Below are 25238 nucleotides of genomic sequence, written 5' to 3'. Positions count from 1 at the left end.
GGTCAAATATTGCATCCAAACTTTGCAGGAAGCAGTAGACAAAAATTACTCTTCTTTCTTCTGTGACAACTAAGAAATTGGCTGTTGCTGGTACAACATTCTGTTCAATGGAAGGGGGAACATACCATCAAGAAGAGGATTGTCTTCACACTCATGTCTTGTAGTTTACAGTATAATTGAGGTTTCATTAATTTCCATGCTTGTGGCAGTTGCCTTGGCGAGCTCCTTAACAAAATTCCCCATATTTTTTCTAGTAATCAGAAAGGAGTCATTGCTTATAACAGAAACATAGTTGTGTTTAGAGGAGAGGATTTGGGCAGGTGCATCTTATTTGAGCAGGTTTGAAAGAAAAAAAAATGCATCTCTTGCAACTTTGCAAAGAAGCCCTGTTCCTTTCACAACTCATTCGTCTTAACTACACACATTTTGTGAATTAAGAAAATATTTGCACCTCCTTGTTTAACTTGTGGGAGTCTTTCCATTTGGTCAGTCTGCCTCCAAGAACAGTCATTCTAATAGGAGGAAGTAGTCCTCTCTGTCTTTCTGGCAAAGGAATTAAGTTAAGAAATTCTGCAGGGAGCTTCTGCACTGCCTGCCCTCCCTCCCTGCTCCCTCCCTAGCCAGGTGATATCAGAGGAATAACACTGTGGGTTTAGCCAATCTACACTGTATCTGGGGCCAGGACAGGTAGAGAGAGCCTGAATGTTCAGGATAACACCATGAGATTAGGGAGGAAGTTTCCTACATCATCCCAACTCTTTCTCCTAGGCTTTTCGTTCCTCATTCTGTCATTTGCTGCTTACATTGGCTTTACTGAAAAATATCCATACAGGTAAGAAGAAATTCATCTTCTCAAATGAAAATTATATACTGCTTGCTCTAACATGATAAAGCTAGTCTTTGGGTATTGAGATGCACTATATAGCTTTGTTCCCTATGCCATCCGTCTGGTAAACTCACAAGCTTCATTTTTCTCTCCATGCACATGTACGGTATACATAACCTGAACTAGACTGTTGTTTCTCTGTGTCATACAATATATGTGGGTATATGCATAATTCTGTATTTATTTTTGTCATCTTTATGTAGTGTATATCGGAGGTGGTGACCCTCTGAGAGCTGTATGCAAGGAAATTTCATTTTAATGTATGCCAATTAGTGTACATTCAAAGTGAGAATAAAGTTATTATTCTATTCTACTATACGTTGTACTTATCTATCTATATCTTGTCTCTTGTGGATATGGATATGTTCTCCAGGCAAGTACTTGTGACATGTCAAGTTACAAAATATCTTCCATGGGGTCAGTTTTTCTTGCAAGTTGTGTCTTTTGCATTATCAGGATAGATCCCAGCAATGTGAGTAATTTTTGCTCCCAAGGTTAAAAGCCAAACTTTGCAATCCTTTCCCCAAATTTGTGCATAATTATAGATAAAACATCAATAAAAATAATGCTGCTCCCAGAGATATTCTTCTACCTCACCCTTCTCTCTTTCAGCCCATGAAAGTCCCTGAAAATCATGTTGCTCTGCCCATGGGCTGAGAATGGCCATCTTCCAATCATTAATATCACTGTGGTCATTTTTAAGGGGGTTTGGAGAGATTCAGTTCTTGCTTTGCTCTTTTGTGTCTTGTCTGAAATCGCTTTTATTGGGGCAGAAATAAAGACACAATTTTAGAGAAAGCAGAAATCTAAAAACTTATTAAAATGTGTATGTGTGCGTGGGTATACGCAAAGCTACCAATTTGTATATGAATGATTAGGTCTAGAAATACGTTGGTCTCCATTCTGTGTGTATTTCTACATGTTTAATTGAAAAGCTCTCACCTGCTTATAACATATTCCTTAAACAATAGTGACATGGTAGAATTTATGCAGCTTACCAGATTGCTGAGCTAAATGACGGATGTAAGTTTTGTTTCAAAAGAAGAATGGATAATAGAGTGCAGCAAGTATACTTTACCAAAATATGTTCTGCAGCTATGAAGTGGAAGGTCATTTAATTTTCCTAGACTATCGGTAGTGATCCCTTGCTACATCCCAATATTTTTTTGAAACAAAACAAAAGATGCAGTTTCCTAACTATAAAAGTATAGCACTTTCAGGTGTGAATATTTTCAGTCAGAAACAAATAATGAGCATGAGTTTAACCCTTCTAAGTAATGAGCTGGAATTGGTTGTTAGATTAAAAAGCAGGAAAATCTTTTAATGTGCTCTTTAGGTCAAGAATTATGAACCTGGGAGCAATTCTAGTCCTATTTTAGCCATAAAATCCATCTGGCTCTAGTCACTCTCTCTTTAGTAACCCCTCTCACAGGGTTGTTGTTGTGGAGAAAATAGGAGAAGGGTTGGATATGTTCACCACCTGGAGTTATTTGTAGACATAGGCAAGAACAGAACAGAACAGAACAGTCTTTATTGGCAAGTGTGATTGGACACACAAGAACTTTATTTCCGGTGCATCAGCTTTCAGTGTACATACAAGCAACAAAGTCATAAGTCATAAGATACAATCATAGATCATAAGATACAATAACAAAGTGATAGTTATAAGAGATCAATAGTAGTATGGAATAGAAAACATGAGAAGGATAATAGCAATACAGCCCTACTACATGGTTAGATATCCTTAGGTATAAAACAATGCTGTGGGAATTAGGTGTTTAGCAGAGTGATGGCATGGGGGAAGAAACTGTCCCTGTGTCTAGTTGTTCTGGCATGCAATGCCTTATAGTGATGTCCTGAGGGGAGAAGTTGAAACAGTTTGTATTCAGAATGTGAGGGGTAAGGACGGAATATAGTTATAGAGATAGCAATGAAGTTAGAGATATTACAAGCCTCAGTGATGCCAGAAAATACAGGATTTAAAGTGTATAGAAAAACTTTAAGAAGAAGAACAGACTGAAGGGAAGATAAACATTTCAGGACAACTACGTCAAGATGGAAAAATAGAGAGATGATTTGTCAGTCCTTTCAAAAAAAAAATGGCGACTGGATGACTTTTTTTACTTCAAACAATATACATAACGACAAAGGGAGATTTATTTGATGACTTAAAAGCATAGACATGGAAGGTGAGTTGGCAAAGAAAAAAAGCTAGAATAAGACTGAAGAAAATTGAGGTTTTGACTTATCAGTGAGAATTAAAATAGAACATACAAATAGATAAGATGTGTATTTTGAATACTAGATTTTGTTATGAGCTGAGATAAAGAAAACTTTGGTCATTTAAAACTTGGAAGTATAAATATTAATAGTTAAATTTGAATATTGATTTGCTTATAAAGTTTGAATGTAAAAGTAATTAAGATATATATAAGCTAAAAATCTATTGATGAAGGTAATAAATATATTATAATAAAAACTACTAGCTTAAATATGAGATAATAGATATCAAGAGAAAAAGAGAGGAAGTATTAAATGTCAAAAGAGAAATTTTGGTTACTAAATTTAAGACATTTGGAAATTAATAGAAAATAAGAATGTTATACTGTATTATTAATTAGTTGATGTAAGATGGTGAGAAATAGAATATATTCAAATAGATAAGACGTGTCTCCTGAACATTAGATTTTGTGATGAATTGTGATAAAGGGAACTGTGGTTATTTAAAACTTGAAAATTATAAATATTAAATGTTAAATTTAAATATTAATAAGAAACTAAAACTTGGGAAAAACTAATTAGGACATTGATTGTCTATAAAGATTGTATATCATAAACATTATTGATAAATGTAAGAAAGTTATTTTTATCGATGTAATAAGAATTTTATTAGTTTAAATATGAGACAGTAAATACTATGGGGAAAAGAGAGGAAATATTTAAGTAGTAGTAGGAGACTTGTACTAAAGATACTTGTATGTTATTGAATCATTGAGTAACTCAACTGCCACATTGCTTTTTAAATATTTAAATGTAAAATTAGAAAATCAATAAAATTTTCTTTAAAAAAAAAACTTTTCCTCCTTCTTGCTGTAGAAGGTTCTTCTTCCATTGTTCTAAGAAGGCAACAGCCAATTTTTTAGCCTCCACAAGAGGAAGAAGTGTTATTCATGCCTGTTTTTCTTGCAAAGTTTGATTATTTGTTTAGTTTTTCTTGCAAATATTTGCTATTTCACCTGATTGGCACAGAGAGTAATTATATGTTCCTTGAATCTGTTTGTATTACTTATACGATGCTTCAATATTTACTAAATGTTCCAGATATGTTTACCAATTGAAAGTATGCCTATGTGTGTCTAGAAGCTTTTATACCTATATCCTGTATCCTGTTTTTAAAAGTTGGCATCTTTAAGTTTGAAGTTGGTTAACAGTATCTCTAAGATCCTCCCTTCGTTTAGAACAGGGATCTTCAAACTTGGCCCTTTTATGATTTGTGAACTTCAACTTCCAGAATTCCTCAGCCAGGCCCGCTGGCTGAGGAATTCTAAGAGTTGATCTCCACAAGTCATAAAAGGGCCAAGTTTGAAGACCTCTGGTTTAGAAAGACTTTGTTTGTGATCTAAAGGGGTGTGTGCTTAAGGCTTAAGAAGGGTAGCAAGATCTTCAGAGAGTGAAGAAATAATACTTCTTTATAAATTGATAATGTCTTGTATCTACAACTTGATTATACTATACAGCATGCTGGCTGGGGAATTCTGGAAGCTGAAGTCCACACGTCTTAAGTTTAGCAAGGTTGGTGTGAGAAGTCAGACTTGGGGCTATTAGGAAAAACTGGGCATGCTTTTCTGCCTCTTTAAGATCCTTTGAGGAAATATAATATTCTGCCCTTTTAATATTTCCTTCTCTGGGGGGGGGCTGACTTCTCATATTGGGAAACAATTGTTCTAGAGTTTAGCTTCTACAACAGGGGTGTCAGACTCATGACATCATGTGATGTGTCGCAACGTATCATGACTTTTCCCCCATTGCTGGCAATGGGGTGGATGCAGTTTTAGTGTGATGCATCCAGCCCATGGGCCGGCAGTTTGACACCCCTGCTCTACAAAATTTGCCACAAAACACAAAGGAAATGCTCTTGGGTCAAAATAGTATTTCCACCACTACTGTACTATTTTGGCATGAAAATAGCAATCTGTCTAGTATTGAACTTGGGGTTGGAATGGACCATGTCCAAGAAAAATTGAAAACAAAAGAAAGCAATAACATTGCTTTCAGAATAATCTTCTTTTAGAAAACAGTTCAGCATTTCTGAACTGAGAAGCAAATTGCCAAGAAAAGTAAAATTGAAGCTGTGGTCTGAGCAGTCAGCCTCCATCTTTTTCTTGCAGATGTAGGAGGAAAATTTCACATAAAAACTCCTCTGTTTTGCATATTTTGGTTTCTATAAGCCTATTTGCAGAATAGAATAGAATAGAATAGAATAGAATAGAATAGAATAGAATAGAATAGAATAGAATAGAATAGGAAGGGACTTTGGAGGTCTTCTAGTCCAGCTCCCTGCTCAAGCAGGAGAACCTATACTATCTCAGACAAGTGACTGTCCAGTCTCGTCTTAAAAATCTCCAGTGATGGAGGCTTCCGGTTTGCCGAGGCAGCCAATATGGACGTCTAGAAGGCAAGCTCTGTCTTCTGTGTTCAGTTTCACTTCACTGGGGGACCCTGGAAAGGGTTGAAAGTCGCCCTGTAGGGGTGACCAGCAAGGAGGGGATCCTCGTTGGATCGCGGGAGGGCAGTAGCTCTTCTGCTTGATCTAGGGCAGTCCTCCAAACCAGCGGATGAAAGACCAGCCATACCAATATGGCTCGTCACTAGGCTGCAGACAGCCAAAGTCACACTTACCATCAGGAAATTTTAAGGCAGCACGGATGAGATTGGGTGACATCTACCTCTCTTAAATCCTATTTTCTTTACCTGCATAAGTTGCCTTAAGTACTTTCCCCCCCTGTGGACAAGGAAGGGAGATTTTACCCCTCCCTCTAGAAACAGTGGTCACTGACTATCCAGGGGAGATTAAAAGGTGGAACAATTAAAAAGTAAGACAGCAGATTCAACTGATCAACAAATACAGTCAATGGAAAACCCAGAAAAGAGACTGACAATATGGAAAAAGAAAAGACTTTCTACATAAATCAGAAAGAACCTGAGGATCAAGAAGAACAGATTGAAGAGAAGATAAACAGTTCAGGACAACTACGTCTAGATAGAAAAATAAAGAGACGATTTGTTAGTCCTCTCAAAAAAATGGCGACCAGATTTTTTTTCTATGTCAAACAATCTATATAACAATACAGGAAGATTGGTTTGATGACTCTAAAGCACGGACGTGGAAGACGATTTGGCAAAGAAAGAAAGCCAGAATAAGACTGAAAAAAATTGGGGTTTTGACTTACTTGCGCAAATTAAAATAGAATATACCCAAATAGATAAGACATGTACTTTGAAATATTAGACATTGTTATGAGATGAGATAAAGAAAAATTTGGTTATTTATAACTTAGAAGTATAAATATTAATAGTTAAATTTGAACATTGATTTGCTTATAAAGGTTAAATGTAAAGGTAATTAAGATATATATATATATATATATATATATATATATATATATATATATATATATATATATATATATATATATATGCTAAAAATCAATTGGGGACAGTGAATTAATTGATACAGAACATCCCTGTCCCCAGCAATCAAAACATTACAGGGTTAGCAGTGCATGTAACATAGATGTGTGTGTGGACAAAAATATCAACCTTGCTGTCAAGCAAAATCAAGCTTTTAATAGTGAGTGCCACACAAAGTGCACTAACCAAACAGGTGGTAAGAAAATAGGGGAATTCAGGCACCAGACAGGTTGTGTAGAAAGTAAACACAGGATCAGTCATAAAGGATTCAAATGTCTATATACCAATGCACAGAGTATGAACAGTAAATAGGGTGAGCTAGAAATTCAGGTAAATGAGGGCAGATATGATATTGTTGCCATTACGGAAACATGGTGGGATGAAAACCACAAATGGAACACACAGCTAGAGGGATTTAAATTATTTAAAAGAAGCAGACCAAATAAAAGAGGAGGTGGAGTTGCTCTTTATATAAGAAATAACTACATCTCTATAGAAGTAGAGCACAACAATGATGAAAACTGTCTTGAATGCATTTGGGTCAATATAAAAGAGGGGGGGGGGAATGACATTGCCATAGGTGTATACTATGGGCCACCCAACCAAACAGAGGAAATAGATGAACTTTTTGCTAGTCAGCTAACTAAGGTATGTAGAAAGCACATCACAATAGTAATGGGGGACTTTAATTACCCTGACATCAACTGGGAGACAAACTCTGCACTAACTGGAAGATCAAACAGATTCCTGACAAACCTAGCAGACAACTTTGTCTCCCGAAAAGTAGAGAAGGGAACTAGGGGATTAGCCATATTGGATCTAATCCTCACTAACAGAGATGAAATGATAGAAGGTGTTGAAGCCACAGGAACCTTGGGGGGGAGTAATCATGCAATATTGGAATTCAAAACTTAGAGCTTATTGAAATTAGCTCTTTTAAAATCCAAGACTCTAGTTTGACTATGTCCTATTGCTTGTGCTTCCAGAATGTTGAATTCCAATAACTTAGAGAGAGCTTTGCAATGTATGGATGTGAAAGTTGGACCATAAGAAAGGCTGAGCGACAAAGAATTGAGGCCTTTGAACTATGGTGCTGGAGAAGATTCCTGTGAGTCCCTTGGACTGCAAGGCATTCAAACCGGTCAGTCCTAAAGAGATCAAACCCGACTGATCTTTAGAAGGCCAGATCCTGAAATTGAAATTCAAATACTTTGGCCACCTAATGAGAAGAAAGGACTCACTGGAGAAGGGCCTAATGCTGGGAAAGATTGAGGGCAATAGAAGAATGGGACGACAGAGAATGAAGTGGCTGGATGAAGTCACTGAAGCAGTAGTGTGAACTTAGATGGACTCCAGAAGATGGTAGAGGACAGGAAGACTTGGAGGAACATTGTCCATGGGGTCGCGATGGGTCGGACATGACTTTGCAATTAACAACAATAAAGAGAGAGCTTGGGAACAATTCCATGGATGAGAATCCTCAAGGGGAAAACAACTCAAGAAGCTTGAGAAATTTTGAAAAATGAGATAATAAAAGCCCAGTCTAGCACAATACCAACAAAGAAGAAAAATAACAGCTCTCAAAAGAAACTGCATAAAGAACTCTCTAATAAATTGAAAGATAAAAAGGACAAGTATAAAAAGTGGAAAGAGGGGCACATAACTAAAGCAGAATACCAGCCAATAGTCCAAGCCTATAAAGATGACATGAGGAAAGTTAAGGCTCAAAATGAACTAAGGCTTGTGACCAAAGTCAAAAATAACAAAAAAGCTTCTTTCAACATGTAAAAAACAAGAAAAAAAGTTAAGGAAATGATTGGTCCATTAGTGGGGGGAAAAGTGGCAAGAAGGTGATAAGCAACAGGGAGAAAGCAGAACTATTTAACTCATTTTTTGCATCTGTCTTTACACAAAGGGAAAAAAACAGTCCAACTTATCAAAAACAGTACCATAAAAAATAGATTAGAAACACAAGTTAAGATAGGCAAGAAAATGGTAAGTGAGCACCTATCCAGCCTAGATGAGTTCAAGTCACCAGGACCATATGGATTACACCCCAAGGTTCTCAAGGAACTGGCAGATGTGATCTCAGAACCACTGAACTATATTTTTCAATGGGAACTACCAGAGAACTGGAAAAGAGCTGATGTAGTTCCCATCTTCAAAAAAGAGAAAAAAATAGATCCAGGAAATTACAGACCTATCAACCTGACCTCAATACCTGGGAAGGTTCTGGAAAAGATAATCAAACAACAAATCAGCGAACACCTAGAGACAAACAAAGTCATTACTAAAAACCAACATGGGTTTGTTGAAAACAGATCATGCATTCTTTGACCAAGTGACAAAATTAGTGGACCAGAGGAATGCTGTGGATATAATTTACTTGGACTTCAGTAAGGCATTTGATAAAGTAGATCACAACCTACTACTTGATAAGATAGAAAAAAGTGGGTTAGACAGCATCACCACCAGATGGATTCGTAGCTGGCTGACCGGCCGTACTCAGCGTGTGGTCCTCAATGGAACCGCATCTACATGGAGGGAAGTGTGTAGTGGGGTGCCCCAGGGCTCTGTTCTAGGCCCAGTGCTTTTCAACATCTTCATCAATGATTTGGACAAGGGGATAGACAGGGAACTCATCAAATTTGCAGATGACACCAAGCTGGCAGGAATAGCCAACACTCCAGAAGATAGGCTTAAGGTACAGGAGGAGCTGAACAAACTGGAACACTGGGCGCTATCTAACAAAATGAAATTCAATGGTGAAAAAAGTAAAGTTTTACATGTAGGCAAGAAAAACCAAATGTACAGGTATAGTATAGGTGGTACCTTGCTCAATAGTAGCAACTGTGAGAGGGATCTCGGAGTCCTAGTGGACAATCACTTAGATATGAGCCAGCAGTGTGCTGCAGCTGCCCAAAAAGCCAACACAGTGTTAGGCTGCATTAACAGAGGGATAGAATCAAGATCATGTGAAGTATTAATACTACTTTACAATGCCTTGGTAAGGCCACACTTGGAATACTGCATCCAGTTTTGGTCACCATGATGTAAAAAAGATGTTGAGACTCTAGAAAGAATACAGAAAAGAGCAATAAAGATGATTAGGGGACTGGAGGCTAAAACATATAAAGAATGATTGCTGGAATTGGGTATGTCTAATTTAATGAAGAGAACGACGAGGGGGGACATGATAGCAGTGTTCCACTATCTCAGGGGCTGCCACAAAGAAGAGGGAGTCAAGCTATTTTCCAAAGCACCTGAAGGCAGGACAAGAAGCAACGGATGGAAACTAACCAAAGAGAGAAGCAACCTAGAACTAAGGAGAAACTTCCTGACAGTTAGAAAATTAACCAGTGGAACAACCTGCCTCCAGAAGCGGTGAATGCTCCAACACTGGAAGTTTTTAAGAAGAGACTGGACAGCCATTTGTCTGAAATGGTATAGGGTTTCCTGCCTGAGCAGGGGGTTGGATTAGAGGACCTCTAAGGTCCCTTCCAACTTTATTATTATTATTAAAAAATTTTTTACTTAGCAGTAATAATAAGAATTATTAGCTTAAACATGAGATAGTAGATAGTAGGAGAAAAAGACAGGAAGTATTAAATGTTGAAATAGGAGGAATTTTGGTTACTAAATTTAAGATATATGGAAATTATCAGAAAATAAGAATATTATATTGTATTGCTAATTAGTTGATGTAAGATGGTGAGAACTCAAATAGATAAGACGTGTATTCTGAACATTAGATCTTGTGATGAATTGTGATAAAGGGAATTGGGGTTGTTTAAAATTTGGAAATTATAAATATCAAATGTGAAATATAAATATTAATGGGAAACCAAAAATTGGGAAAACTTCATCAGGACATTGATTGTCTAAAAAGATTGATGCTAAAACTACTAGGATATGTATAAACTAAAAATTATTGATAAATGCAAGAAAGCTATTTTTTATTTAATTGACATAATAAGAATTGTACTAATTTAAAGATGAGACAATAAATACTAACGGGAAAAGAGGAGAAACAGTTAATGTAATAGTTTGAGATCTGTACTAAAGATATTTGTATGTTATGGAATTATTGATCAACTCAGCTGCCACATTGCTTTTCCATACTTAAATGTAAAACTAGAAAACCAATAAAATTTTCTTTAAAAAAAAATCTCCAGGAATGGAGCACCCACAAATTCTGAAGGCAAGCTGTTCCACTGGTTAATTGTCCTCACTGTTAGGAAGTTTTTCCTTAATTCCAGGTTGCTTCTCTTTTTGCTCAGTTTCCAACCATTGTTTCTTGTCTTGCCCTCTGGTGCTTTGGAAAATAGTTTGACCCCCTCTTCTTTGTGGCAGCCCCTCAAATACGGGAATACTGCTATCATGTCATCCCTATTTCTTCTTTTCTTTAGACTAGCTAGCCCAGTGGTTCTCAATCTTTTTAATGCCGCGACCCCCAACTGGTCATAAGTCGAGGACTACTCAACCGGTCGTAAGTCGAGGACTACTCATCTGGTGCAGCACCGTTTGCAGAATGGGACTTTTGGTGGGCTCAGCAGGGTAGAGACAGCCTGGACAATTCCTATTGGCTTTTGAAAGCCAATAGAATTAGACTCTATTCAAGAGAGTCTATTCTATTGGCTTTCAAAAGCCAATAGAATAAAAGGGAGTAGCACAGCTAAGGAAAAGGGGAAAAAAATGGCGGACTGCGTTGTTTGGCGACCCCCGTGAAATGGTCATTCGACCCCAAATGGGGTCCCGACCCACAGGTTGAGAACCACTGAACTAGCCAAACCCAAGTCCTGCAGCCATTCTTCATATGTTTTAGTTTGCAGGCTTTTGATCGTTTTAGTTGCTTTTCTCTGAACTTTTTCCAAGGTCTCAACATCTTTTTTGTAGTATGGTGACCAAAATTGGCTGCAGTATTCCAGGTGTGGTCTTATTAGAGTTTAATTATAAAGCGGTACTAATACTTCACGTGATCTTGATTCTATGCCTCTGTTTATACAACCCAGGATTATATTAGCTTTTTTGGTACCTGTATTTAAACCTTTGATTTTTTCCTGCCTAAATATAAAACTTTGTTTTCCTCCACATTAAAACTCATTTTGTTGGGTAGAGCCCATTGTTCAAGTCTGTTAAGACCTTTTTGGATCCTGAGCGTGTCTTCTGGGGTATTGGCTATTCCTGCCAGTTTGGTGTCATCTGCAAATTAGATGAGTTCCCCTTCTATTTCCTCATCTAAGTCATTAATGAAGATATTGAAGAGTACTGGGCCTAAGATGGAACCTTGTGGTTCCCCACTGCTTACTTCTCTCCATGTGGATGTAATACCATTGAGGACTACTTGCTGAGTACATTTATCAGCCAGCTACAGATCCATCTGGTGGTGGTGTTGTCTATCCCATTTTTTTCTAGCTTACTAAGCAGCAGGTTTGGCCACCTAATGAGAAGGAAGGACTCACTGGAAAAGGGCCTAATGCTGGGAAAGATTGAGGGCAATAGAAGAACGGGACGACAGAGAATGAGATGGCTGGATGGAGTCACTGAAGCAGTAGGTGTGAACTTAAATGGACTCCAGAAAATGGTAGAGGACAGGAAGACCTGGAGGAACGTTGTCCATGGGGTCGCGATGGGTCGGACACGACTTCACAATTAACAACAACAACAAGCAGCAGGTTGTGGCCTACTTTGTCAAGTGCCTTACTGAAATCTAAGTATACTATATTCACAGCGTTTTGCTGGTCTACTAATTTAGTCACTTTATCAAACAATGAAATAAAATTGATTTGGCATGATCTGTTTTCAACAAACCCGTGCTGGCTACTGGTTATAACTTTGTTTGCTTCTAGTCTGTTTTTTGATTATCTTTTCTAGGATCTTCCCAAGTATTGATGTTAAACTGATTGGTCTGTAGTTTCCTGGGTCCGTTTTTTTCCCTTGCTTGAAGATGGGAATCACATCAGCCCTTTTCCAATTCTCAGGTACTTCCCCAGTGATCCAGGATTTTTGAAAGATATGGTGCAATGGTTTTGAGATAACAGAGGCCAGCTCCTTCAGAACTCTGGGATGTAATCTGTTGGATCCTGGTGATTTATATTCATCAAGGTCAGATAGGTGTTCTCTTACCATTTTCTTGCTTATTTTAATTTTTGTTTCTAGTTTGTCTTTCACAGTAGGTTTTTTTTGTATGTTGGGCTATAATTTCTTTTTGTGTGAAGACTGATGCAAAGAATGAATTAAGCGGTTCTGCTTTCTCTCTACTGCCTGATACTTTCTTGCCATCTTCTCTCTTACAGTTTCCTTGACTTTTTTTGTTATTAATATGTTGAAAGAAACTTTTTTTTATTGTCCTTGATTTCTGTTGCAAGTCTTCGTTCATTCTGAGCCTTTGCTTTCCTGACTTCATCTTTGTGTGTTTGTTAACTGGTTGGCAAAGAGTTCATCTATTTCTTCCAATTGGTTGGGTGGTCTGTAATATACACCTATGGCAATGTCACTTTTTTCCCTTTTATATTGACCCATATACATTCTGGAGGGATTTTATCTTTGATATGTAGTGTTCTCTTACATATAGTACAACTCCCCCCTCCTCTTTCTGTAAATCTATTTTGAACAATTTGTATCTATTCATCAGTACATTCCAGTCATTGGGTTTGTCCCACCAGTTTCTGTAATGCCAACTATGTCATACCTGCCCTTGTGTACTATTGCTTCTAGTTCATCCTGTTTGTTCCCCAAGCTTTGAGCATTTGTATATAAGCACTTTATGCCTGTCCATGAATGATAAATGGGTATATCATCATAACCCTGTTTTTCAAAACCATGGCAGTTGAGGCATAAAAACACTGTTGGTTGTTGACCAGATTTTCTTTAACTTGATGTCAACATGTCAATCATTGTAAACTATTTCCCATCATGATCTGGTTTTGTCCCTTTGCCTAGCTAATAAATCTTTTCAAATGTCTTTTATGAGCTGCAATGGCAACCCTAGATAATTATAAAAGAAGGAAAAACTGCTTTACAACCATCTACTAGACAGTTGTCAAGGTTCCAACAGACAAAACCAAACAAATCAGAATTCCGAGACTTGAGATTTCCTCAAAGAACATGTTTATTGGTTACATAGTATCTGCATGGTCAAAAGTGAAATCAAGTCTGAAATGCCCTTCAAAGAGAGACAATATTACGAAGTTGAACTTCCCACCCCAATGCTATGCAATCAGCTACGTTCCCCAATAGAAGAGTTTGGTGGGCTTTCTAACTAAATGCCCCCCCCATCTAACTGACAGAAATGACCTTTACTGATTCCCACGGGATAGTAAAATGTTTAGACTAGTACAGATTCTCCGCACCCCTTCCCATTCTTGTGGCAACCTAAAACAAGCAAAATGGCTGCAGCCAGTTTCGTTATAGAGTTGGCAACAGTATTTGTACACTGGGGTGTTTTTTTTCCTTTTGTTAATTCACTGCATATAAATAAATCTGGATAATCTAGATAAATATATCTAAATATATTTATATAAACATATCTGGAGAGGTGTACTGATTATGCTTTCTTACCATGAGAGATACTGATGTATCAAATTTATAGTGACTATAAAAAAGTAGAAGTTTTGCTTATCTTTTCCACTGACAAAATTAAATGAAAATCCAGTCTATAAATTATGGTGGAGAACCCCAGCAAATATATCATTATAACATCTTTTGGTACATTCCTCACATTTGCATCCTAAAGCCAAGTACAAAATGCATTACTGAGTGGTCTTGTGAACCTTTGAGATTGGCCACATCAAAAACAGGCACTGTAAGGATTCCTAAGAATGTTCATTGCTGTTTTTATTAATTATGTGCTATTATTGTGTTGTGGACTTAATGATCACATAGGTAGGTTTTCTCTACGATAATCTGTCCCTGACTTGATGCTTCAAGCCTTCCATTGGTGCATTCACCATCACTGTAATTGGCTCCATCCATCTTCCTGCTGGCAATATTCCTCTTCTATCTTTCCCATTTTTTTCTTCAAACTTCCCTCTTTTGACACTCCATGTAATCTGTTGTGAAAGTTCTCCCTTAACTGCTTGTTCATACCTTCCATCTACCCAACGTGAGTTCTCAATTCTTTTACAGGTCTGGCCTCTTGATTAGACAAGAAAGAACCGTATGGAAGGGATGTTAGAAATTCATTCCTTGCTATAATCAGTTTGGACTGCAAAGCATTTCCAATGGATAGAAAATGTAGTCCACTTTTCTACATTGTTAACCTTATTCATTTGTAAATGCTTTCAATAAATTACTACTTTTGACTGAGTGTGAATTGGTCTGTTCCATAACTGGGCTTTGGATTGCTAGCTGTATATGGGCCCTAGTTTATTTTGCTGTGGTCTGAGGACTGGGAACAGCAGTAGATATGGGGTATAAAGTCAATGTGGTAGATACACACGATAGTCCTCCCCGATACGCTCCAGCTTAAATAAGTCCTGTGTCATATTTTAAAACAGACAAAATTAGGACTGATTCATCCCGTCCCACTCACACGTCAAATCTAGAGGGGAAATTTAATAGGGCAACCCAAATTCTGATCATTGAAGAAAGGGTCAGAATAAGAATGAAGAAAACCTTTTGTATCCGTCTTCCTATCTCTCCTTCATTATCTGCTTTTTTTTTTTTGGTTCATAGGGAAACCAAAACCCTTACTAGTTATTTCTTCTGCCTATAATAAAGCCAAATCCAACATACAACAAATTGCAAAGACAATCCAATCAAAATATAACTGGCTTAAAGGGCAAAAGTACTATTAGTGATTATTACTAAAATAGCTACCGTGTACCAAGGCTGAGGTAATGATATGTGGGAATGGAATGATCAGAAGAAGAACAAAAGCCAACACAGTGGTCTGATAAATGAAAAAAGTAGGTGAAGTCAGAACAAAAAAATTAATATTTAATCAATAAATGCCAAGATATTCTGCCTCTGAATGAGATACCCAAGTCCTTCCAAGTGACCTAAAGAGAGAATGTAAAATTTAATAGCCAAGATAGTTTGCTCTATATGCACTATCTAGTCTATACTATTCACAGGTATTTTTTCTTAAAGAAATTATCTTGAATTAACTAGATACTAAAAGTATACCTACAGAAATTTGTAATCAGGTGCAGTATTTAAAATGATAAAAGAGGGTGATTTAAAAGGCAACTATTTCAATTCCAAAATATCTCTGAAGTTTAACTGAATAGGAACTCGGCAATTCAGGTGGGTTTGAGAAATTTACTTAGGTTTTTGATTTTATGATATGTAAGCATCTGCGTTCCAAATGTTAGACATATGGACTACTTTAAATACATTCTGAATGTAACTATCTTTTTAACTGCATTTCAGCCATTTCTTTAGTTTTCAACATATCAAAAAAGTGCCTCTATTTGACATCCAAAATGATGTTCAAGAAGTTGTAGCTACCAACCCAAAGCCATTAGAGCTTCCAGATACAAGAGCGGGACCAGGCAGCTCTTCCCTGCAGAAAGATCCTGTGAAAGGATTGGAAAATTACAATGTCCCTGAGAGGCAGGCTGAGTTCCAAGATGCATCAACATCACTTCAAAAGCAAACCAGGAGTAGGCTGGTCATAGTGGAAACCAGTCAAAAATCAGCCGAGAAGAAAGAAAGGCCTTCATTAAATAAAACTCAAACCAAAGACAGTAAGGAGATACCTGCAGCAAGTCAAAACCATGCCAAAACTTTGGTTGAAACCCAGTCATCTAATAAAGATGGGAAGCGTATTACACCAGCATCCAACAAAAAGGGAGAAACAAAAAAATATATGGCACCGGGCAATGAAGAAAAGGAGAAAGCAAAGGCTAAACATGTGACACCAGTATCCCCAAGAAAGCAGTCTGCAGGAAAAGCAGCCAAACAACCACAGTTTCACGATAAAAATGCCACACTGCCCTCTACAGGAAATCAAACTAACCTGAGGAAACAATCCAACAAAATAAACCTAATTAAAGAACACTCTGCCAAGGCATCAGTGTCTGATGTGCAACAAGTCACGCATCCAGCTCCTTTAGCAACAACGCCTAAAAGGTTAAAAGCAGCTGACTTTAAATCTGAGCCCCGCTGGAAATTTGATGACATTTATCTCTTGGATAATTCAACACCACCGTCAGTAAGTAACCATTGCATGATCTTACCATAAATTTCCTTAAAAAAAATGTTTGTTTTTGCTGCAATACACATATATTAACAATTATGTTCTGTGATATAATCAAACAAGGGGTAGGTTTTATTGTGATACATGATGCTTCCTGTTCTCTTCACTTAATTTCACTTAATTTTTCTTGGAAACCATATATTATGAATGCCCATTCTGGGCTGTAACATTGGCTTAACTTAACTTCTACCAGAACTCAGTGAGAGTAAATGTCATGGTTGCCTGCCACATGTTCCAGGTTTCAGACAGCTTTGGAATTGAACTCTCTAGCTAAATAATCCAAATTTATTTTGTATTTATTTATCAGATTTAGGCATTGTCCATCTAGATATCTAAATGATTCTGGATAGGGTTACATGGGACCCTATGGAATGGGAAAAGAGCGATACTTCTTAAAGATATGCTGTAACAATATCCACAGAAGATGAATCTGAAGACTAGTTCTTGTTGTGGTTGTGCTGTACCATGCCGGGGAGAAGTAGAAATTCAGTTATTTTTCCATATACAGACATGAATATTAAATATTCTTCTAATCTAGCATCTACATTAGGATTCCTTGCATAGATTTTCTAAAATATTTCACTGGTTCTAGTTGATGCCTAACCAAGAGTGTTTCCAGACAGATGGTTTCTGGTATTACCAGTCTCAAGGAATTTTGCTACTTTTAACAGATCAATTTTTGCTAAGAGAAGAGTAGGAAAATATTAAGAGTATTGGAGGATTACAACTGGAGAGCAGTATCTCGGCCCCCTCATAGAATTCTTTAAAGAAAACTTAATATATGGAAATATTCTACTGCCATCACCAAAAAGAAAAAGAAAAGGAACACTCCATAGGGGAGAAAAATCAGCAAGAAAACATTTACCGGTACTTAAAAAAAAAAATCACAGCCTTAGGATTATTTATTAGAATATCTGACAATGTGTACATCATATTTAGTTTGAGATCTCATTCATATCAATTATTGCTGGAACTCTGTAAAATAGTCAACAAGAATGAAAAGCTGCTGTGATTGGACAAAACTGTTTTTTCGAACAGTTGTCTCATAACTTTTCTTCCCTTCTTTCTCCACTTCTTAGACCTGCCCAGATTCTCTGAGGAACAAGGCTGCCAAATCTGATTGGTTACATGATATTTTCCTACCCAACATCACAGTCTTCATGGACAGGAGTCACTTCAGTGACAGTGAATGGAAGCGTATGGACCATTTTGCTCCACCGTTTGGCTTCATGGAGCTAAACTTCTCATGTGAGCATCTCTATTATGGGGTGCATAGTATGGGTTAAAAGCAAGACTACTTCTGGCAGAAGGTATTAGAAGTCATATACTGAGCCAGTTATCAGTCCATTCACCCCAAACCTGCTCCATGTTTCCCCATCTTGTGATAAGGGAAAAGTCCATAGTCTCAGCATGATCTCTGCCTACTTCCCCATTGACTTTTCTTGTAGGAAACTGGCAGGGAAGGTCACAAATGATAATCATATGACCATGGGACACTGCAACCATCTTAAGTGCGTGAGCTGATTGACAGGTGCCCAGATCACAATCACATGACTGCAGGAGGTTGGTCAGAATTTTCAAGGACAGGTTGTAAGTACCATTCATGCAGCACCATTGTAGCTTTGAGTGTCTGCTGAACAATCGTAAACTGAGGACTGCCTGTATAATAATAGAATCCTACATGTCTACATGTCAGTGTCGCACTTCTTTCTCCTTCCTATACCCCAGTGATTTAGGGAGGACACTTTAACTTTTTAGTTCCTGGTCAGGCCCATGTAGTGGCACTGACAATTCCAGATTCAATTTATATCAGAGAAGATCACAAGCTCTATGCACAACTGAACTTTCAATGCCAAGACAATATAGTCAATGTAATATATTCTAATTTAATTGTTGTGTCATGCCTGAATTGTCTATTATGTCCTACCCAGTTTGGAGCTGTCTTATTTTATGAAACCTGCTAGCTTCTTCCAATGAATAATTGTGTCTCATTTCTTTCCAGTGGTAAAAGAAGTGATATCCATGCTTCCTCCTAAACCCTACCATCACATTCTCTTTGCACGTAATGGCAGTCAGACCTCCAAGTGCATCACTTGTGCAGTTGTAGGAAATGGAGGGATACTGAATAATTCAAGAATGGGCAAGGAAATTGACTCTCATGATTATGTGTTCCGGTAAGACGAACTGTAGTTCTGCAAAAAGCCTGAAGTTGTATGCAGTTTTAAGATGCCACCTGCACAGTCACAATTTTTCTGCTGTCATTCCTGCAGCATAGTTACCTCCTCTCCTCCAGCTTAGCTGCTGTATCATCTATATTATAGCAGGGACTCTTTACCCAGGTAGCCAGGCACCTTTCAGAAGACTGCTGGACTCAGGAATAAAAAGCAACCCCCCAAGGTGTATTGGAGTAGATAGCTGTATTGGTCCTCTTTGTATTCTGTGTTACAGCAAGATTTGAGGTGCTAGCTATTTCCACCCCACTTTTCTTACATCCACTTAGAGGAACAGAACTGGTAAATGGCTCTTCATTTTCCAGTCTATGGAGAGAAGTATGTTTTTGGGGGACCAGGAGAAACTGATACCAAATATACTTATTTCCCTCCTCCTCTTGCTACTTTGCTGGTCACCTATTGATTACTAAAAGAGATGGGAGAGATTTTTTTTTATTAAGAGAAGTGAGAGAGATGGTGTTCTGGCACAGAGAGGAAGCTGTGATTCTCCCAGTGCCAGAAAGCTAATGGAGCTAAAAATCAGAGGCCAAAAACCAGAGAAAGGGCTTTGTGTCTGCAGCAGCTTCAGTGGGGCAGTGGTACCTGCTTCTAATCTTACCTTAGTCTGATGCTCAGTCTGTCAGTCCAGGTGCACTTCTACTGGTAGAAGAAGCTGGCAAATACAACCTGAAGCAATTGAAGAGAAAGCAGTGGCTGCCTTTGCGGAGAGACAGAGTAGATAGACTGACAGAAGACAATATTGTGTGTTCTCATCTTCCCCAAACAGTGGGATTTCTTCATGCCATGGCAAGCAAGATGTCTGGGTGATTCCTTAGTTTTACCCAAACAGTTTCTGGTCACAGCCATCTTTACTTTGTTTTCAGTTGTCACAGTGATGGGAGGGAGGAGATACATTCTTCTCGTTTAGCCATAACAATAACTTTCTTGTGGGAACCAAGAAAGTACCTAAGTATTTGGCTGGGCTGAAACTACCATTAGGCAGCCTGCCAAAGTAGTTAATTGGGGATTGTTATTTATGACATATTAAAGGGGTGGGGAGTTCAACTTTTACTTTGTAACCTTTGAGGGGGGGGGGACTTTCAGTCTTGGTTTCACCTTTGACCTTGCGGATACTATGTAGCCATTAAAAGTATTCTTTGAGGAATGCAATTGCCTCAGAGTTATTATTTTCTTCTGGTCACATTTATCGGAACCATGACAACTAATATAGCACTGCTATATTTTCTTGAAAAACAAAGTGATTGTTTGGTTGTCATATTTGATAGGCTGAAGTTTTTTTCATACTATCCCTGTGGGCAAAGACCTTGGGAAACTGAGCTGATTAACTATCAGCTCAGTTCTTTTTCCAGAGCAGGGCAGTTTTGCAAGTTTCCTCCTAGAGCAGCAAAGAAGATGGATTCCCATTGGTGGAAATTTTCATCTTGTTCCGCTTCCTGGTGCCTAAGATTTCCTCCCGCATCCTAAGATGTGGCACCATCTTCTTCCTAGATGATTTCTCCACAGTGACTGGCTGGCTGGGAGTATTTTTTTTTTCCACATCAAACAGCTGTTTAGCTGCTTTTTTGTACTTTCCCATTGGCCAGCTGGAAGCACCAGAGGATGACTTATTGGAAGACACTGGGGAAATTAGATAGGGGGGGAGGATTGTTGTTAGTGTTTGGAGGAGCAAAGAAGCCCACAATAGTGCTCTGGGACAGCTTAAAGGGAAGACATTCCCTACATCCAGTTAGAATTATGACAGCAATCCTCACTCGTCAACTGATGGGTATGCATGTGTGGAATGTATCTTAATATTCCCCTGGAATCTGCCAGAGAATTGCATGTTTTGAATACTGACTCTTAATCTTTGCTAAAATGACAGAAAAACAATTTTTTTCTGCTTCAAAGCCAATTTGGAATTCTGGTTATCAAAATCAGGATTCCACTAATTCATGGGTGTCAAACTCAATTTCACTGAGGGCCACATCAGCATTGTGGTTGCCCTCAGGGGGCTGGGTGGGTGTAGCCAGGGTGGGTGTGGCCTAATGGGTGGGCGTGGATGGAGTGGGTGTGGCCTAATGGGTGGGCATGGCCAGCTCTATATCATTCGCGTTAAGGGTGCCTGTGGGGGCCTGGGCAGGAGTGGGACAGATCTGAGGGTCTCTGGCAGAAGGGGATGGGACTGGGGCAAGCGCCAAGGCATGGTCCATTTCTTCATTCCTCACAAAGGGTGACAACTTCCCAGCATGCACCCAGGGGGCGGGGCCGACACGGCAGGGGCTGGCTCCTCGCTGTTTCCAGACTGAATGCATTTCAGCATAGATGGCCACCACAAAATTGTACATTGGCTCCTGTCTGGCCTGGGCCAGGGCCAAGACAGCGGGGGCCGTTCCCTCACTGTTTCCAGGATGGCTTCGCGGGCCATATGAAACCACTTTGCGGGCCGTATCCGGCCCCCGGGCCTTGTGTTTGATATGTCTGCACTAATTTATTTATTTTTCCTGGGAATCTCGCAAAGTATGCATATGTACCTGAACTAGCTCCACTTATCTAACTTGGTGATTTTATATGGTCTCTTTCACCAGAGTGAGTGGAGCTGTGATCAAGGGTTATGAGAAAGATGTGGGAACAAGAACTTCTTTTTATGGATTCACAGCCTTCTCCTTAGTGACTTCAGTTATGATTCTGGGGAATCGTGGATTCAAGAAGATCCCTGCAGGAAAAGTAAGGCAGATATCCTTATATTTCCCCTCCTCCTAGTTGAACATTAGTTGTGAGAGCACCTTATATTAGAAAACCTTAAATCTTCCTTCAAGTTTCACAACCCAACTCTGATTTATCCCTCTTTCACCTAAGACCAGCAGAGAATGCCCAGCCCTATCTTTTATGCTGTGGCATTCCATCTGCTGTGCCCCCTCCAAATGTATTTGTGGCATTTTTCCTAGGAGATCAAGTATCTGCACTTCCTGGAAGGGGCAAGAGATTATGAATGGCTGAAAGCTCTTCTTCTGAACGCCAATGTCAGGAAGGGATTTTTGGACTATTATGGGTGAGTAGTGCTGTGCTTTCTGGATAAGGGCACCCACAATGGAAGACAAGGGGAGGCATGTTGTGATTTGCATAATCTCATAACCTCAGGTGTTGGACTGCAAAAACATAAAGGTATTAGATATGCCTGATGACACTGCCATGTCATTATGTGGTTTACTCTGGATGCTGCTGAGGAGGAAAATGCAGAAATGTATATGAATAGAATATGGGCAGAAAATGCACCTTTGAAATGCATAAAAATAATGTAGCATAATAGACATCTTCAGTTGAAAGCAGGTCCAGATACAGAGGTTTATATGTACTGCCTTTATTTAGATATATATTATCCAGGTTATGTTCAGATCAGCCCCAAAGTATATCTGAATCAAGACAAAGTGGGCTTTTCTTTATTATCTTTCAATTTTTCTGCCTCCACAGTGTGGAGAATTTTTGTTGACCTTGCATTGCTGACTCCTTGCAAACATTTTGAAAATCTTTCTTCAGTGTGTAAAACGTTAATGAATAAGGATGGCTGCATTTTCCTAATTTATTAACATTTTGGCCCAGTGTGCCCACATCTCAATTGGCTTAACAGAAACATACATTCTTAAATAAGAACTTTGAAAACATTCCCCCACTCTCAATATTTTAATGAATAATCAGGAGATGAACCAGGCAAAATTTAGATTAATTTTGTGAGTTCTGCTTTCAAGAATCTCTAGTGGCCCATCAGTTAACTGTTAATGAAAATAAATGGCAAAGAGATAAAGAGTTTGAGTATAACAATTTCTATTGACTTTTGTAGGGCTTATTCCTTATTGCTCTGATGTGCTTTCTCCTGTTCTTACAATGGGAGTGAAGTGTGCTGTTTTGAAAACTACTGTCCCATTTCTTATCCTCTAGTGCCCTTTCCCTCCCCCATTGGGGACTTATATGGTACTTTGACCAGCAGCTTTAAGAGCATTCTGAAGTTGACTTTCACCACTGAAGTGGCCCTCCCCATTTCTTGTTAAAGATTTGTGTTCTGAAATGCCTGGAAATGAATAGGAAGATAAAAGACTGGGATCCTTCCTCTTATTCAATTGTCCGTTTCCATTTTGCTGAATGGTCCAGTTTCTTTGCCTACAATTTTCAGTCCCCCACAATTCTGTCAAAAATCAAAGGTACTACCATCACAGTAATAACTTTAATCATTCCAAAAAGGAGGGGGGAAAGCACACAAACACACAAATAAAGGTTGTTGAACAGGTTGACATATTTTCTATGTACTGCCGCAATATTCCTTCCATGATTGACAGAGATGGAGGACCAAAGAGGAGAAGGGTAAGCAAAGTAAGTTTTTGTATTATTGCCATTTCACAAAGGCCTTCATGGTAGAAGATGCTACAGCAACAGAAAATCTGATGTCAGAGTAGGTATTCCACAAGGTCAATATTCCCTGAGTTGAAAAAAAGAAAATTTTAATGAAGTTTTGTTCTCTCTGGCAACCAAAGGACGAATGATTTTGGTGGCATAGAATCCTATTGCCAATGATAGAGCAGGGTCTTATCATTTGGAGCCATGAAGGCTGCCAACATTTCCTAGCAATACAGAATGTTTACAGAGGAGGTTTTGTTCCATTTTCTTACGGAAAGTGTCACTTTCCTTGACCTGATCTTAGCCTGCCTCAGGAATGGGCTGGCAATATGCAGGAAGCTCTGAAGTGAGGAAAAGTCCTTCACAAAGGATAGGTGAGCATCTCAAAGCCATGTGGATAAACCCGAAGTTTGACTGGGCAGAATCCTAAGCAAATCAAAGGAAGCCAAAATGCACATCAAGTTATCATCATCGAAACACTGCCATTAAATACATATATCCCGATATGTGTATGATATCACACACATTTTTGCCATATGCCTCTGCCCCCTTTTTAAACAATCACATTCCTTAATTTTTTCCCCCATCTTCTCTCTTTTGTCTTCAAAAAGGTCTCTCTGTGAACCCACTACGTTTGCTCACATTTCCTTTTAATAATAGATGTTACTTTACTGCAATGTGACTTTAACTTAAGAATACTGTCCAAGAATATACACACACTTCAAATCCTCAGTTTTCCCCATTCTGATCTTAGATACGGTGTGCGAAAAGATAAGACCTTGCATCATCACTCTAACTTATAGAAAAGCTGGCCAAACCAGCTTTGATTTGAACTCTGCATAGTTTGCCTAAAGATATATTTTGTTTTTATAGACCAAGGCCTCGGGATAAATTTGATAATTTCAATTTGGATCAATACTTTGTGATTCATCCAGACTTTCTCAGATACACTAAAAACAGGTAAGACATAAGTGAAGTGAATTTCAAACACCAGGAACAGTTTCAAGATTTTAAATAAGCAGTATTGGCAGCATGGACAGCTGAACAGAACAATGTCTTGTTTTAAATACGCAACAAAACAAAACATTCCGTCAAAATTATGACAGGTTGGCTGTGTTCTGTTGGAATGAAACATAAAACAGATTGAGCATTCAATATCTGTCACAACAAAACCCAAAATATTTTGTGTTCTGACTATAGGAAATAATGAGAACTGGGAGCCAGCTGCTACTGCCTTGTTTTCATTCTAGGATTATAAGAATGTGGTGGTGGTGGTGGTGGTGGTGGTGGTGGTATTTCATTGATTTATTTAAACTACAGGTAATTCTGTACAACTTACAATCAGAATTGAACCCAAAACTTTTGTTGCTAAGTGAAACATTTGTTAAGTGAATTTTGCCCCATTTTATCACCTTTCTTGCCACAGTTGTTAAGTGAATCACTGCAGTTGTTAATTAGTAACACAGTTGTTAAATGAATCTGGTTTTCTCTTTGACTTTGCTTGTCAGAAGGTTGCAAAAGGTGATCATATGATCCCGGGACACTGCAATGGTCATAAATGTGAGTCAGTTCCCAAGCATCTGAATTTTGATCACGTGACCATGGGGATGCTACAATGGTCATAAGTGAAAAACGGTCATAAGTCGCTTTTTTTCAGTGCCGTTGTAATTTCAAACGGTCACTAAGTGAACCGTTATAAGTCAAGGACTACCTGTATTTATATGATTACCTTCTTGCTAAATGACTCTGGGTGGCTAACAAGGATTACAAATATCTAGGACAAGGAAAATGATAAAATATAAAATACAATGTGAAACACACTATATCAGCAACCAGATATGTAGTGTTATGTTGCACAACA

The 25238-nt window shown here is 38.4% G+C and overlaps 1 protein-coding gene across 2 annotated transcripts in view; it reads left to right on the top strand.

The window, feature by feature from the left end:
• The first annotated feature begins 602 nt into the window (after positions 1-602).
• ST6GALNAC1 (ST6 N-acetylgalactosaminide alpha-2,6-sialyltransferase 1) overlaps positions 603-25238 on the top strand; it is a 35467-nt gene continuing 10831 nt past the window's right edge. For both annotated transcript variants that reach the window (XM_039328100.1, XM_039328099.1), the window contains exons 1-7: positions 603-832; positions 15953-16736; positions 17861-18029; positions 18784-18955; positions 21577-21715; positions 21937-22040; positions 24251-24337. In XM_039328100.1, coding sequence (XP_039184034.1) covers positions 720-832; positions 15953-16736; positions 17861-18029; positions 18784-18955; positions 21577-21715; positions 21937-22040; positions 24251-24337 — 1568 coding nt within the window. In that variant the 5' untranslated portion in view covers positions 603-719. The remainder of the gene's footprint in view (positions 833-15952; positions 16737-17860; positions 18030-18783; positions 18956-21576; positions 21716-21936; positions 22041-24250; positions 24338-25238) is intronic.

The sequence above is a fragment of the Crotalus tigris genome, unplaced genomic scaffold, assembly GCF_016545835.1.
Source record: "Crotalus tigris isolate CLP2741 ecotype Arizona unplaced genomic scaffold, ASM1654583v1 scf7180000024370.6872682, whole genome shotgun sequence".
In the NCBI taxonomy this organism is placed as follows: domain Eukaryota; kingdom Metazoa; phylum Chordata; class Lepidosauria; order Squamata; family Viperidae; genus Crotalus; species Crotalus tigris.
This window is presented reverse-complemented; position numbering and strand designations above follow the sequence as displayed.